At 36.8% G+C, this 16,146-nt stretch overlaps 1 protein-coding gene across 2 annotated transcripts in view; it reads left to right on the top strand.

Annotated features, from left to right (window-relative positions):
- The window catches only part of LOC135201056 (partitioning defective 6 homolog gamma-like), a 116,456-nt gene extending 101,590 nt beyond the window's left edge, over positions 1-14,866 (top strand). For both annotated transcript variants that reach the window (XM_064229915.1, XM_064229914.1), the window contains exon 5: positions 12,236-14,866. In XM_064229915.1, the coding sequence (XP_064085985.1) occupies positions 12,236-12,505 (270 nt within the window). In that variant the 3' untranslated portion in view covers positions 12,506-14,866. The remainder of the gene's footprint in view (positions 1-12,235) is intronic.
- The last annotated feature ends 1,280 nt before the right edge of the window (positions 14,867-16,146 follow it).

The raw sequence follows: 16,146 nt of genomic DNA, 5'->3' as shown, positions 1-16,146 counted from the left end.
ACGCCGAAGGGGTATAATAAAAATCATCTCCCGTATGCCGAGGCGGTCTCGGAGTGAGCACCGAAGCGAAAAAAAATATTTTTTCAAAAAATCACAGCATGCTTAGTTTTCAAGATTAAGTTTATTTTTGGCTCCTTTTTTTGTCATTGCCTAAAGTTTAGTATGCAACCATCAGAAATGAAAAAAATATCATTATCATATATAAATAATGTGATATATGAGAGTGCAAAAAAAATTTCATATATAATATTATTGTTCTATTGTACACTAAACTGCGATCATTTTGGTATATAACACATTGTAAAACGATCAAAGCAACACAGAGAAAATATTATCACAAAATGATGCATGAATTCGTAACGCGCGGACATAAATTTTTTTTTTTTTTTTTTTTTTTTTTTTTTTTTTTTCAAAAATTCACCATAAATCTAAATATTGTTCTAGAGACTTCCAATTTGTTTCAAAATGAAGAGAAATGATTGAATATTACTATACTGTAAGAGTTTTAGCTTACAATTGCAGTTTTCGACCATTTCGGACGAGTTAAAGTTGACCGAATGTCAAATTTTTTTTATATTTTTTTTATATATTTTTTATATGCAAATATTTCGAAAATGAGAAAAGCTACAGCCTTCAATTATTTATTGATGTATTCTACATGAAATTGCGCACATTTTCATATATAAAACCCTATGAAACGCCTAATATGAAACGGAGCAAACATAACGATAATGCGACGTACGCATTTCGGAGATTTGCGGCGGAGAATCCGCGCGCGGAGGGAAGGAAAGTTTTTTTAAAAATCCACCATAAATCTAAATATTGTACTAGAGACTTCGAATTTGTTTCAAAATGAAGATAAATGACTGAATATTACTAGACTGTAAGAGTTTTAGCTTATAGTTGCGTTTTTTGGCTATTTCGGTAGTCAAAGTTGACCGAACGTGGTTTTTTCTATCTTCTTCTTCTTCCCAGCTTTTTCCCATTTTTATATGGGGTCGCCGTTTCGGATGAGCCGTTTCCATCTATTTCTATCTTGCGCTTCTGCCTCATCAATTCCCTTCTCATGTAAATCTCCTCTCACACAGTCCTTCCATCTCTTTCTTGGTCTCCCTCTCTTCTTCTTCCTTGCACCTCCACTCCATAGTATGTCTCCCAGCGTGGTCCTCATCTCTCCTCAAACAGGTGTCCATACCATCTCAGCCTCCCTCCTGCACTTTCTTTGATACTTCCACCACCTTAGTTGACCCCCTTATGTAGTCATTTCTGATCCTATCCACTCTTGTTACCCCAGACATCCACCTAAGCATTCTCATTTCTGCCACATCCATCTTCTTCTGCTCTGCTTTTCTCATGCTTGCTGTTTCCGTACCATACAGCATTGCTGTTCTTACCACCGTCTTGTGAAATTTTCCTTTTAACCTAAGCGGCACTCTTTGTCACAAAGAACTCCCGAGGCCGCTCTCCAGTTGTTCCAGCCTGCTGTACCCGATGTTTTACTTCTTCCATACTTCCTCCAGCGTTAACAAAAGATCCAAATACTTAAAAAACTTATCAACTCTCCTTATTTGCTCTCCACCAAGCTGAATACTTTCTCTATCATCCCCCTCAGTGGTGGTACACATATATTCTGTCTTGGATCTACTTATTCTCATTCCTCTGTCCTCCAGTACTTGTCTCCATCTTTCCAATTTCACTTCCAGATCTTCCCTGCTCTCATGCACACAGAACAATATCATCCGCATACAATATGTTCCATGGTACTGTCTCCCTTACTTCCTCTATTATAAACATCCATCACTATGTTAAAGATAAATGGGCTCAGAGCCGACCCCTGGTGTAATCCTACTCTCACCTCAAAACCTTCTGTCTCCCCAACACTGCTCCTCACTCTGGTAAATACATTCCGGTACATCTCTTGTATCAATCGCACATACTTCTCTGGCACATCTTCTCCCTCAGGCTCCTCCATACCTCTTGTCTCGGGACTCTGTCATAAGCCTTTTCAAGGTCAATGAATACCATATGTAGGTCCCTTTGTCTTTCCCCGAATTTCTCCATTATTTGCCTCAGACAAAATATACCATCTGTTGTTCCCCTTCCCTTCATAACTCCCATCTGCTCTTTACCTATTTGTACTTCTTCTCTCAGTCTAGCATCTATCATCCTTTCCAGTATCTTCAAAGTGTGGGACATCAATTTAATGCCCCTATAATTACCACACTCTTGGACATCGCCTTTCCCTTTAAAAATTGGGATCAATATACTCCCACGCCACTCATTTGGTATCTTTTCCTGTTCAAGGATCTTTATCATAAGATCGTACAGTATATCCACTCCTTCATCTCCTAATGCTTTCCATGCCTCCACCGGGATCATGTCTGGTCCGGTTGCCTTCCCATTCTTCATCTTCTTCAGTGCATTTAGTACCTCTTGCCTAGAAAACCTCATTACCATGCCAATGTTCACTTGCCCATCCTCTCTTATTAGTCTATTATTTTCTTCATTTAACAACTGTTCGAAATATTCTTTCCATCTCTTCACAATGTCTTCCTCCTTTTCTTAAGCACTACACCCTCTTGATTCTTTATTTGTTTGATGTGTGTTATATCTTTGGTGCTCTTATTTCTAGCCTTTGATAGCTTCATCATCTTCTTTAATCCTTCCTTTGTCCCCAGCTCATTCTACACATCATCATACGACTTTTGCTTTAGCTTGGGCTACCACCTTTTTCACCACCTTGTTTTTCTCTCTGTACCTATTTCTGTCTTCCACTGACTGTGACTCTTCCCATCTTTCTTTGCCTCCTTCTTATCTTTTACTACTTTCTCAATGTCTTCATCCCACCACCAACTATCCTTTTCTTCCCATATGATACCAGATGTCTCTCCTAGCAGCTCCTTTCCATGCCTTCTTATTACTGCTGCATTTCGTGCCCACCATTCTTGAACATCTTCAATCCCTATATCAATATCCTCCAAAACCCTCCTCTTAAACTCTCTCTTCTTATCCCCTTCCTTCTGTAATTCGTACCATTTAATTTTCCTTATCCCTTTAGCCTTGGTTTTTTCTTTCCCTTTTCAACTTCAAGTCCATACATAGCAGCCTGTGTTGGGGGGCTACATGGTCGCCTGGAATAACTTTGCAGTTCTTGACCTCCACCAGATTTATCCTTTTATACAAGAAATAGTCTATCTGGGAGAATCTTCCCCCACTCCTATATGTTATTAGGTGTTCCCTTTTCTTCTCAAAAAATGTGTTTACTATTGCCATGTCGAATGACACAGCAAAGTCCACTACACTCTCTCCTTCTGGGTTTCTCTCCCCAATTCCATGGCCCCCATGCACCCGCCCAATCGCCTCATTTTCACTTCCGACATGGCCATTCAAATCTGCCCCAACTATCACCCTCTCAATGCTCTTCCAGTTCTTGCATTATTCCATCCATGTCTCTCCAGAAATTTCCCTTCTCTTCTTCTGTGCAACCAACTTGTGGTGCATATGCGCTTATAATATTCAGAATCTCTCCTCCATAACATATCTTCAATCTGATGATACGGTCATTCTTTCTATGCACTTCTATTACCGAGTTCTTTAGTTCACTAGACAGTACTATGCCAACTCCATTTCTACCTTGTTTATTTGCTCCACTATAATATAGCTTATATCCATCTCCCAACTCTTTAGCTTTATTTCCTTTCCACCGCGTTTCTTGCACACACACAACATCTACTTTCTTTTCTCTCATCAAGTCAGCCAATTCTCTACCTCTCCCAGTCATGGACCCAACATTTAGCTGACATACTCTGAACCCAATGTGAGCTCGCTTCTTTAGCTGCACCCGCTCCTGATGCAGTAGCCCTCGCCTTACCACAGAGTTAGGGCGATGTCTCTGTGCGTCGTTTACGGAGTACGCCCTAGCATTACCTCTTTCCATATTTCGGCTCATTCCATTTTTGGTTTTGGCACAGATTTTTACAGCCGGATGCCCTTCCTGACACTAACCCTCCCTATTTATCCGGGCTTGGGACCGGCACCCATAAGGACTTGGTTGCCCCCCCATATCGTAATTCATATGCAAATATATCGAAAATAAGGAAAGCTACAACCTTCAATCATTTTTTGTTGTATTCTATATGAAATTGCGCACATTTTTATATAAACTTTATGTAATAGCTAATTTAAAATGGTGTAAACATTACGACAATTGCACGAAAAAATTTTGATTTTTTTCGGAAGAGTTACCGCGTGGACGTAAGGAAAAATTTTTTTTTTACTTCCAATTTGTTGCAAAATGAAGGTAAATGATTGAATATTACTAGAATATAAGAGTTTTAGCTACAATTGCGTTTTTTGACCATTTCAGTAGAGTCAAAGTTGACCAAAGGTTGAAATTTTGGCACATCGTTATTTATATGAAAATATTTCAAAACTGATAAAAGCTACAACCATGGGTTGTTTTTGTTGTATTGTGCATGAAATTGCGCACATTTCCATATATAAAACCTTATGTAACGGCTAATTTAAAATGGTGCAAACATTACCACAATCGCACAAAAAAATTTATCGGAAGAGTTACCGCGCTGACGTAAGGAAAAAAGTTTTTTTCATAAATTCACCATAAATCGAAATATTGTGCTAGAGACGTCCAATTTGTTGCAAAATGAAGGTAAATGATTGAATATTACTAGAATATAAGAGTTTTAGCTTACAATTGCATTTTTCGACCATTTCGGTAGAGTCAAAGTTGACCAAAGGTTGAAATTTTGGCACATCGTAATTTATATGAAAATATTTCAAAACTGATAAAAGCTACAATCATGAGTATTTTTTTGTTGTATTCTGCATGAAATTGCGCACATTTTCATATATAGTACTCCATGTAACGGCTAATTTAAAATGGTGCAAAAATTGTCAAAGTGACAAAATAATTTCAGAGATGTGTCACTGATAATTTTTAGTGCGATAAGAAAGAAATTCGCGCCTGCGCGCCTGCGTAACGATTGTAAACAAAAAACGCCTTGATCCGTGAGCTCTCAGCATCCCCCAAGGCGCGTGATTCAAAAGTTTTCAGCTGGTAGGCCTATAAGTATTTTTCCACGAATTTAAAAAAAAACCTTTTTTATGTTGACGTTTAATACGTCCAATCGGCACCCGGGAGACAATTTATCTCGACGTTTAATACATCCAATCAGCGTAAGAGGGTTAAGTCTGTTGACAAGGCCTGCCAGCACTATTTTAAAGTGCTTGGTCAGGTACTCTCCTTATTATGTCTTGGACCTTATGGTCCAAGCGTGTAGAATAGCAGACATAGAATCCCTCCTTCGAACTTTCTTCTCAACGGGCTTTGGCCTCGAAGGAAGCTAGTGCATGTGGGAGGAAAGCGATAGTTCTTATCAGACCGATACCAGCCATAGTTGTGTTAACATGATCTGCTCAGCTCACTCGGTTCGTCTCAACCTGCTTGGATCAGCTGAATAGTGCGCTTGGCTCTGTCCAAGTGAACTATCTGCTCTCCTCAGGTTGGTGATTTGCCATGGCATAAGCACCCTCCTTCCCCATGCTGCATTCATCATAAGTGGTGATTGCCTGTGATCTACCCCTCCTGCTGTTTCTTTTATCAGGACAGGTAGGAATGTCCTTTCTCCATACCTGTTCTCTTGACCCTCTTGGCTGTTCTGAGAGGTACAAGGCAGACAGAGAATTCCAATGAGTTTATCTCTTTTTCAGAATTCAGGTGCAGGGGTTAGTATCTCGAGATCAATCCTCGGATCGTCTCGTCATACACTCGAGTAGTCAAGGAAAGTTTCATTGAGTCCTGTCGAATCTCCTTTCAAGGAGAGAAAATTGGGAGTTTCACGCCTCGGGAAAACTCAATGGTTTTTCCTTGGGATACGAATACCCACGATTTTAATTTTGCAGAGATCATTGTGCTGATTTATCAGCACACTGATCTCAGGAGTAGGACTGTGGCTTTCCCTGTGAATTATCTTCATTGATCAAGGCCCTTGCTCTTCCAGGAGTCAAGGGTTTTTGTAGGAGCACCTCATTCCTTCCATGTGAGGGCATTCTCAACTAGACAAATACCTTTTCTCCACATAAGGAGTTTAATCAGAATTTCGTTCTCTTCCCATCTGCTGCCATGACAGGAGCGATTCTTCTTTACCTCTGATGGGTCCTGTGCTGACTGCCGAAGGTTCTGTCTCTGCTTCCTCCGGACTTGGGTCGTTATCCGTTTTCCTTGCTGTTAACAATGTTATCGTTCAACAAGAAAAAGTAAAACTGGAGGTCATCACAATGATATCTCTCCAGGCAGTCTCCTGACAGGATTTGTGATCCTTCACTTTCTGTAAGGTTTAACTTCCTTACGGGCACATCCCACTTATATAGAAATAGTGATCCAATTTTTATGAAATCTTTTATTATATACATATACTATATAAGGTGATGTTCCAGAAAAAATTTCAGTGATCAGATGATTGATTTGGCTTAATGAAAAATTTTTTAAAAATTAAAAATTAAAGATGTAACTCCTTCATTTTTAGAGCTACAGTGGTACCTCAGGATACAAAATTAATCTGTTCCTAGGCGGCCTTCGTAACCTGAGCTTTTCGTATCTTGAACCGCATTTTACATGAAATTGCCTAATTCGTTCCAACCTACAAAAACACCCCAGTAAATTTTATAATAAAGCTAAATTGACCAATAAACAATGAAGTACGTACAACAATTTGGACCATTCAATACCTAACATAACCTTTATTGTAGAACGTACCTGTAAATAAAGTGTATTAGTGTTACATGGTACAAGAAATACTTTATGTACTTATGTAGTAAAATGTGGAACCTAGCCTTACCTTTCGAGTGAGACGATCTCCGAAAGTGGCGACAGAGGAGGAGGACAAATGGCAGAAAACAGGAACACTTAACTTCATGAAATACATTAAAAAATGGCAGAAAACATTAACACTAAACTTTACGAAACACATTTACAAATGGCAGAAAACATTAACACTTGATTATCTCCATCTTCGTTCTCCATAGAAAGCATCCTCTTCTTTCCGTGAACTTCAGCAACATTCTTGGGACCAATGGCTAATAACCTAAGTAATTAAGTTCACACACAACACGATAAAGTAACTTACATTACAACAAAAGTGAAATCACTAACACGAATTTACGTTAACAAACGAAATACTTATATGTGAAGGAACGAATTCCAGTGTTTACGATAACGCTGCCGCAAAATATGCTTGGAGGCCATGTTAGTCCAAGACTGCATCAGTGTAATTGTGATTAACCCTCTTACGCCGGAGCGGTAAATAAAAAATTCTCCCCCGTGTGCCGGAGGGGTTTCGGAGTGAGCGCGGAAGCGGAAAAAATATTTTTTTTCAAAAATCACAGCGCGCTTAGTTTGAAAGATTAAGAGTTAATTTTTGGCTCCTTTTTTTGTCATTGCCTGAAGTTTAGTATGCAACCATCAGAAATGAAAAAAAATTATCATTAGCATATATAAATAATGCGATATGATAGCGCAAAAACGAAATTTCATATATAATTGTATTCAAATCGCACTGTGCGCAAAACGGTTAAAGGTTACAAGTTACTTTTTTTTCATTGTAATGTACACTAAATTGCGATCATTTTGGTATATAACACATTGTAAAACGATAAAAGCAACACAGAGAAAATATTATCACAATATAATGCATGAATTCGTAACGTGCGGACGTAAACAAATATTTTTTTTAAAAATTCACCATAAATCTAAATATTGTCCTAGAGACTTCCAACTTCTTTCAAAATGAAGACAAATGATTGAATATTACTATACTGTAAGAGTATTAGCTTACAATTGCAATTTTTGACCATATCTGACGAGTTAAAGTTGACCGAATGTCGGAATTTTTTTATATATATATTTTTTATATGCAATTATTTCGAAAATAAGAAAAGCTACAACCTTCAAATATTTTTCGTTTTATTCTACATGAAATTGCGCACATTTTCATATATAAAACTCTATTAAATGCCTAATATGAAACGGAGCAAATATTCCGAGAATGGGACGTACGTATTTCGGAGATTTGTGGCGAAGAATCCGCGCGCGGAGGGAAGGAAAGATTTTTTTAAAATTCACCATAAATCTAAATATTTTGCTAGAGACTTCAAATTTGTTTCAAGATGAAGATAAATGACTGAATATTACTAGACTGTAAGAGTTTTAGCTTATAATTGCATTTTTCAACCATTTCGGTAGAGTCAAAGTTGACCGAACGTGGTTTTTTTTTCTATTTATCGTGATTTATATGCAAATATTTCAAAAATGAGAAAAGCTACAACCTTCAATTATTTTTTGTTGTATTCTACATGAAATTGCACACATTTTCATACATAAAACTTTATGTAACGGCTAATTTAAAATGGTGCAAACATTACCTCAATCGCACGTATGATTTTTTCGGAAGAGTTATCGCGCGGACTTAAAGAAAAAGTTATTTTTTTCATAAATTCACCATAAATCAAAATATTGTGCTAGAGACTTCCAATTTGTTGCAAAATGAAGGTAAATGCTTGAATATTACTAGAATATAAGCGTTTTAGCTTACAATTGCTTTTTTCGACCATTTCGGTAGAGTCAAAGTTGACCGAAGGTTGAAATTTTGGCAATTATCGTTATTTATATGAAAATATCTCAAAACTGATAAAAGCTACAACCATGGGTTGTTTTTAGTTGTATTGTGCATAAATTTGCGCACATTTCCATATACTTTATATAACGGCTAATTTTAAAATGGTGCATGTATGATTTTTTTCGGAAGAGTTACCGCGTGGACGTAAGGAAAAAGTTTTTTCATAAATTCCCCATAAATCAAAATATTGTGCGAGAGACTTCCAATTAGTTGCAAAATTAAGGTAAGTGTTGAATATTACTAGAATATAAGCGTTTTAGCTTACAATTGCGTTTTTCGACCATTTTGGTAGAGTCAAATTTGACCGAAGGTTGAAATTTTGGCAATTATCGTTATTTATATGAAAATATGTCAAAACTGATAAAAGCTACAATCATGAGTATTTTATTGTTGTATTCTACATAAAAATGCGCACATTTTCATATATAATACTTCATGTAACGGTAAATTTACAATGGTACAAAAATTATGTCAAAGTGACAAAATAATTTCCGAGATGTGTCACTGATACTTTTTAGTGCGGCAAGAAAGAAATTCGCACTTGCGCGCCTGCGTAACAATTGTAAACAAAACAACACCTTGATCCGTGAACTCCCAGCATCCCCCAAGGCGCGTGATTCAAAAGTTTTAGGCTGGTAGGCCTATAAGTATTTTTCCGCGAATTTTAAAAAAACTTTTGTAAGTCGACGTAAAATACTTCCAGTCGGCACACGGGAGACAAAAAATGTTGACGTAAAATACGTCCAGTCGGCGTAAGAGGGTTAACCCAGTTTTCATCAAGGAAAACAAAATTTTTGAAGGACTGTCTGACTTGCTGCATCTCTCAAAAATCCTGTGCGAGCAACAGCAACATCACTTTGTTCGATAAGGAACTTGCTGCCATCAACTTAGGATTCGGAAGCCAATCTGCAACAGAACTCTTCAAAGTGACCAGATGCTACCATTGTAAGATGTTTTCTATCTTAGCTCTTCCATGACTTTGTAGTGTAGAGATTTGACTTATCAAAGTCATCAGAATTGGTAACTGTTGCTGGCTGAATTTTGGTCAGTGAACAGAAGACAGGTTTCTTGTGTTCAGCCTCTGACCACCATTCTTGATTTGCTTTGCAGCAAATCCTTTGAACTGTCCTGTCTCTTACTTTGGTGGCTTTGGCTGTCCGAGCAAGGGGTTGAGTGGATGTGACATAAAAAGTACTGATTCACATTATAAATGATTTCCTTCACTTGACTGTAGAGGCAGGGGCAGTGAGAGACACTGAATGACCTTGTTGAGCTGAGGTGGCAGCGGAGCACAAACCCAGCACAGCGGTGATGTCAAATCTCAGGAAAACATTTTTAATAATATTCATTTTCCCATAAAAATCTTAGGCATTCGTGAACAAACTAAGTTTTATTATAAGACAGATTAATTACCATATTTTAGTTAGTGTAAAAAATATCAAGTATCAGAGACATTTATTTGTCACTGTCGTGGCATATTTATAGAATTGTGGCAACTCAGCGGAAAATCCATGCTAAACACGGCCAGCACCTTAGTGGCCTAAGAGGCTGAGTTTGACTATAGTGTATGCGAAGCCCTTGAGGTACAAGCTTTGTGGTTGGTTAAAATCTCGCCCTTCTTGCCAAAAGTGACAGAGAGAGAGGAGGGGGTTGTTGCAAGCTGTTTTGTGATTTCACGGGATTTTCATTTAAAATTTTATTGATACTTGCTATGGTTACCTTAATATTTGAAAATTAGTAAATAATTTTTATATTATAAAAAATTTATTTAGCCATGAACATAAATAAAAGCAAATAATTATATAATTAGTGAATATTGCTGCATGAAAAAATCCAAGAATGTGAATTTTCTTCCATCAGATGCTTTAGACCAAATAGTCCAAAATATATTTACAATAGTAAGAAAACTATAATTCAATCCTTTGGGGGGTCTTGAAAGGAACTTATCCTGCATTTTTATTGAGTTTTTCTTAGAGACCTCCAAATATTGACCATTCTGCCCTTTTGATGCATGTTCTGTTAGGATTGGTGTTGTCCGAAATACTATTGAAAATTATAAGACAACCTTACTTTTAATTCTTTGAGTGCCTTGAAAGCATATCCTGCGTTTTTATTTAGTTTCTATAAAATAAAAAAAAGAAAACTCCAAACTTGACCATTCTGCCATTTTGGATGGATATTTCTTTCGTTTGGATCTGCTTCGTCTGAATTACGTATTATAAAAAATTGTAAGAAAACCTTACTTTTAATCCTTTGGGTATCTTGAAAACAATGTATCCTGCACTTTTATTAAGTTTTTCAACAAAAGAACTTCAAAATTGTTACCGTTTTGCCATTTTGGAGCTATATTTCTTCTGGCATTGTCGGCGTCGTAAACCTGGAACATGCGTTATAACCAGGAAATAATTTTTTAAAAATATATTTGAAGAGCGTCATAGCAGAGTTGGCGTAACCCCGGGGACTTCCTGTAGTACATTACATATTTATCCAAGATTCAAATGATTTGCGATAGCCTAAGCTCTCTTAATTTATGAAGTGTTTCAGATGTAAAATTTTCATAAATTTTTGTACGTATGTCATGAAAAATAAAGGTTGCTGTAACACATTAAAAAGGCCTTCTACACCCATTTCCATTTTTAAAATGGAAATACCAAAGTGCAGTACTAAATGGTAGCTCCTTGTTCCATATGAAACCAGCAGTTGTATACATACAGGTAGTCCCTGGTGTTTGGGGGGGGGGGGGGGGGATGTTCCGTTCCCGGGGGTGTGCTGATAATTGAAAACTGCCATTAACCAAAATTTGGTGATTTATGACGCCATAATGGTGCCTGTTGGATATGTTATGGTGCCATAAACTATTATTGGCGCCGATAACCGGAACTTGGCCCGTTATGGCACTAGACATGCACCATAAAACTGGATCGCCGATAACTGGGGAGTGCCTGTACATGTATGCATGTGTATATGTACATGTATGTATCTTGCTGTGTGTTGTCTTGCCCTTCTCGTACTCTCACGGTTATTCTAAAATAAAAAAATTTTTAAGTGTCCTACGCAAGCAGTTTAAGCTTGTCTTATAGGTTAGAGAAGGATTTTGATTTATATTGCACAGTTTGGTATTTATTTTGTGTACAGTACTGTACTCCATATTGTGTTTATATGGATACTGAACAGTGTTTGTTGTTTATTAGCATATTTAGTATATACAGATATGCATCATTGAGAACGTAAGGAGAGTAAGGGAATGAAGTTTCTATTTTATACATGCAGTGTTTTTTTTATCACATCTGAAAGTATTAATCTAGATAAGGGAGAGATTACTACCTTTAAACTTTTGTGTATGTTTTAAGCTAATAAGGGCCCATTACCCAGAAAAACCAGTAGATGTAGGTACAGGGCTTCCTCCTCATTGTCAAAAAAGTGTAAATTTAAAGACAAAGATTGATTGAGAGGGTATCATTAATGCTACATACCCTCAAATCAAGGTTGTGTAGCATGGTACATAGATTATGAGCTCCTTATTTGGATTTGTTTTGTTGCAGGTGACAGACATGATGGTTGCAAATAGCAGCAACTTGATCATAACTGTCAAGCCAGCCAACCAGAGAACAGTCGCTCATACTCCACGGAGAGGGTCTTTCTCTCGTAACTCTGCCATGTCATCAGGATCACAGCAGTCACACCAGTCAGCATCAGATGATGACAGATATGACCAGGATGAGATTAGGGACCTTACAGCTGGCGACTCGCTCACAGACGCACCTCTGTCCCATGCAATGTCTGCAAAAGAAGAAGGGGTTTTGCATCTCTAACATTCTATTTAATATATATATATATTTTTTTTTCCATGAGATTTTTTCTAGTTTGCAAGTTGTATAATTATATCTTGTATTATATGAGTGAAATGAAATGGGACATTTTTGGAGCATTATAGGAAAACTTTTAAACATTCACTTTAAAAATTTTTAACCATAGTACTGTACTTAATTAGGTATGTAGCTTGTGGTGAATTATCACGCTACATAAATTATAGATGATAAATCTAGCCCACCGTTGAGAGAATTCTTGTTCAGAGAGCTTATAATAAATGTGAATAGACATGAAAAGTGCCTGAATAGCATTAATGAATATAACTATGGGTGTCTTTAAACTGCCTTAAAATATTGTCAGTTGCCAGTACAGGTGAAGTAGTTCAACTAATATCTTGATGTCCCTTTTCTCAAGGAATTGATACTTAATGTTTGCCGTCTCGTACATAATTGTTGCCATAATGGCATAATCCATCCAATCTTTTCAGTAGTTACAACACTCTTTCCCCTGAAGGTTTCGTTTTTATCCTGAAATTATCAGTATTAGAGATGATTTTTTTTTTTTTTTTGAGGAATCACTTCTGTAAATTGATATCTTTTTTTTTTTTTTTTTGAGGAATCACTTCTGTAAATTGATATTCTTGAAAGTGTTAGATTTCATGACATAATAGTTTCCATGTCAAGGGTATATTTTTTTTAATATGGCCTTTTGCAGCTAATGTGGATGGTTTTAATGAGAAAAATACTGTGTAATATTTGTGCCTTCATGGATCATTTCAGGAGTCAGCTAATTTTGTGTGCCTTGTGTTAACAGTTTTACATTTGTAGTGCAAGCTTCCTCTGGCAAGCAGCTGTTATTCAAGTGCTCAGAGTGATATGAATATTTCTCCGGTGAGGGAAACTCAACTGAGCAGAGAAGATGCATACAAGAAAACAGGGATTTACTGTAGATACTGGTAGCCAGTGTAAACTGTTATTCTGTTTAGATTGTTGAGCATATTACATTCCAAAACTGAGGATGTTTATCTTGGTATGTACTTAGATTTTTGTAATTAGCTTTAAACTTGGAGTTCATTCAAGTGCGGTGCCGTCTTGCGATTGTATATACAATAATGTGCACATTGTATACTTTTGAAATAGAGCCAATGTTATACCCCATTGGCTTGCACATCATGTAGTTAACCATGAAGAAATTGCTACTGGTCGTACACATTACCTTATCAAGGTTGTCACTATAGTGTACAATTTTCACACTGAATGTATGAATATTCTTTAAAGTTTAGGTTGGAGCTAAGTAGTGCATCATCTAGCAGTAGGCTTCCATTCTTGTGTAAACTTCCGTATTGTATCTATTTTTTATTTCAGACTGAGCATTGCAGGATAGACTTTCTTTGTAAATGTTTTCAAGGAAATAATAAATTATAGAACAAAGACCAAACAGTAGCCCTAAAAATTTTAAAGATAGAGAGAGAAAACTAAGGACAAGGTTAATGCATTTAGTCTAGCTTACAAAGGTTGTGTTTTTCAGTGTTCATTGTAGGCAGACACAAATCCTAATTATCGTGAATAAAGTGACTTTTGAGTTGAATGTTCAAGATAAAAAGTGCTTTAGTTTGGTTTTATTTGTTCAAAAAAATGAGACAGCTGGATATTGTTGTTTTTCCACATTCCGTCCCTTAGGAACTTAATGTTGCTCTATTTTTGTTACTCGATGTTCTGGGTTTGGAAGACCACCCGTTGAATGAGTGCCTATGGTGTTTAGCTGTATATCCTTTATCCCTCCAGCAATAATATACTTTTTAGGTCATGACTGTAATGATGTGTTTTAGCAGCTTTTGAAGTCCATCCAGAAGTGGTCTTATCTACTATTTTGTGATATACACATCAGCTTTGTGGCCATCATGCTGAAGTTTTACATGTAAAGGTAAAGGCTGAGATTCTGCAGTTTTTATTCTGACTAAAAACTTTTTTTCATAAGGAGTTAACAGCACTGATTTCATGTGTAATAATGAATTCTAACATTCAAATTTCTGAAATTACAGGTATAATACATCATCAGCTCTTCCATGTCCCGTTGTATGTGCAGATCATTGTATTGCTAACAGATGTATTATCAAACAGTTTATTGATGTTTGTTATTGTAATAATTTATCTGATTGTGTCTAAGGGTAGCAGTATTTTAAAAATGGTGTATATTTATGCTGCTGAAATTTGCTGTTCTCTGTAGGATTGCATGTGCAGCAGCGAAGAAGTCATACAACTGGTAGTTTTACATAATCTTTGCACATAAGTTTAACAGATGAGAAATTATTTTATACATACATAGTTGTATGGACTATAGCTTATTAAAGTAAATATTATTTATTGAGTTATTCTTTCCTTACCTTCTGACATTGAATACAGTTGAAAAAAAGTAGCTGCCCAGCAAATTATCATCGTCATATGTAACTGTATTGGTTCACAGCATTAAATTTTACTCCAATACAAAGAAAGGCAATGGAAATGATTGGAATAAAATATGTTCAGTTAGGCTTGATACCAAGGAAGTAATAAATTTAAATTTAGAGGTGGTTTGTATGAGGGCCCCTGGTTCTTGGACTATTGCTGCTGTTGGAAGCTAAGAGGATAGCAGCAGAGAGGTAATGTCCCTGTGCTTTGATGTAAGGGTGCGTACACATGGTCGGACAAACACCATTTTGTACTATGTATGTATAGTAGACCCCTAGCATTCACGGGAAATAGGGACCAGACCAGACAAACACCCCCTCCCCCACTTCAAATAGTTCAAATCCGTGGATACTTGGTACCCCCTGTAAAAATGCTTATAGCTGCCTATCATGATAGTTCAAATATTAAATGTATGTAGTTCGTACTATATACTTAAAAGTATCATCCTACATGAAATATACCTTAAGTTATTAACATATTACTGTATTAATCTTTGAAATTATATTATTAATATTTCAAAGTCATCCTAAACACTAGTAATCTTAAAAATATTTTTCGTTGCAACAGACTGATTTTATGCGCTCCATAAATGAAATCTGCTGGTATAGTTTAGTTAACATCAAAGTCTGTGTCCTATCCCTATGGCAACCTGTGTCCTTCATAGAGCTAAGCCCAGCCATGTTGTCAGGTCAGTTGAAATCGAAGTCATAGCCTCAGCTCATACTGTAAACCAGTAACCTCTCGCATCTTTTCCCTGGCAACATTATAGTTCCATGCTGACACTGTCCGAAGCTCTGAACCACGAACACTGGCAATGCCTGTTAGGCCTTGGTGATTGCCTCTGGTGTCATCACCACACCTTTACTTTTCCTATTGTTATCTGGTAATTGTTTGTCTGATGAACACTGGTGTGTATGCACCCTCAGCCATCAGTACCCTGGAAGCCTTGCACCTCAACTACTGACCTAACAAATTGTAGTCAAACCTTTTTGCTTCTCTTGATAAGAATTTAATTTCTTATCATAGAAATTATATGACAAAAATGATAATGGGTTATAGAAAATCCTTCTCTTAAAACTGATGGAAGTGCTAGATAGTCTCGATGAGCTGATGACCCTTAACGGCACCTCGGACGACCGTGGTTCTGTTCTTGAGATGCGTCGTAAGCCAGAATGATGTTCGGAAAAATTGATTAA

Source organism: Macrobrachium nipponense, chromosome 27 (assembly GCF_015104395.2).
Source record: "Macrobrachium nipponense isolate FS-2020 chromosome 27, ASM1510439v2, whole genome shotgun sequence".
Lineage (NCBI taxonomy): Eukaryota > Metazoa > Arthropoda > Malacostraca > Decapoda > Palaemonidae > Macrobrachium > Macrobrachium nipponense.
The sequence above is the reverse complement of the archived record's forward strand: the minus strand, read 5'-3'. Positions and strand labels throughout refer to the sequence as shown.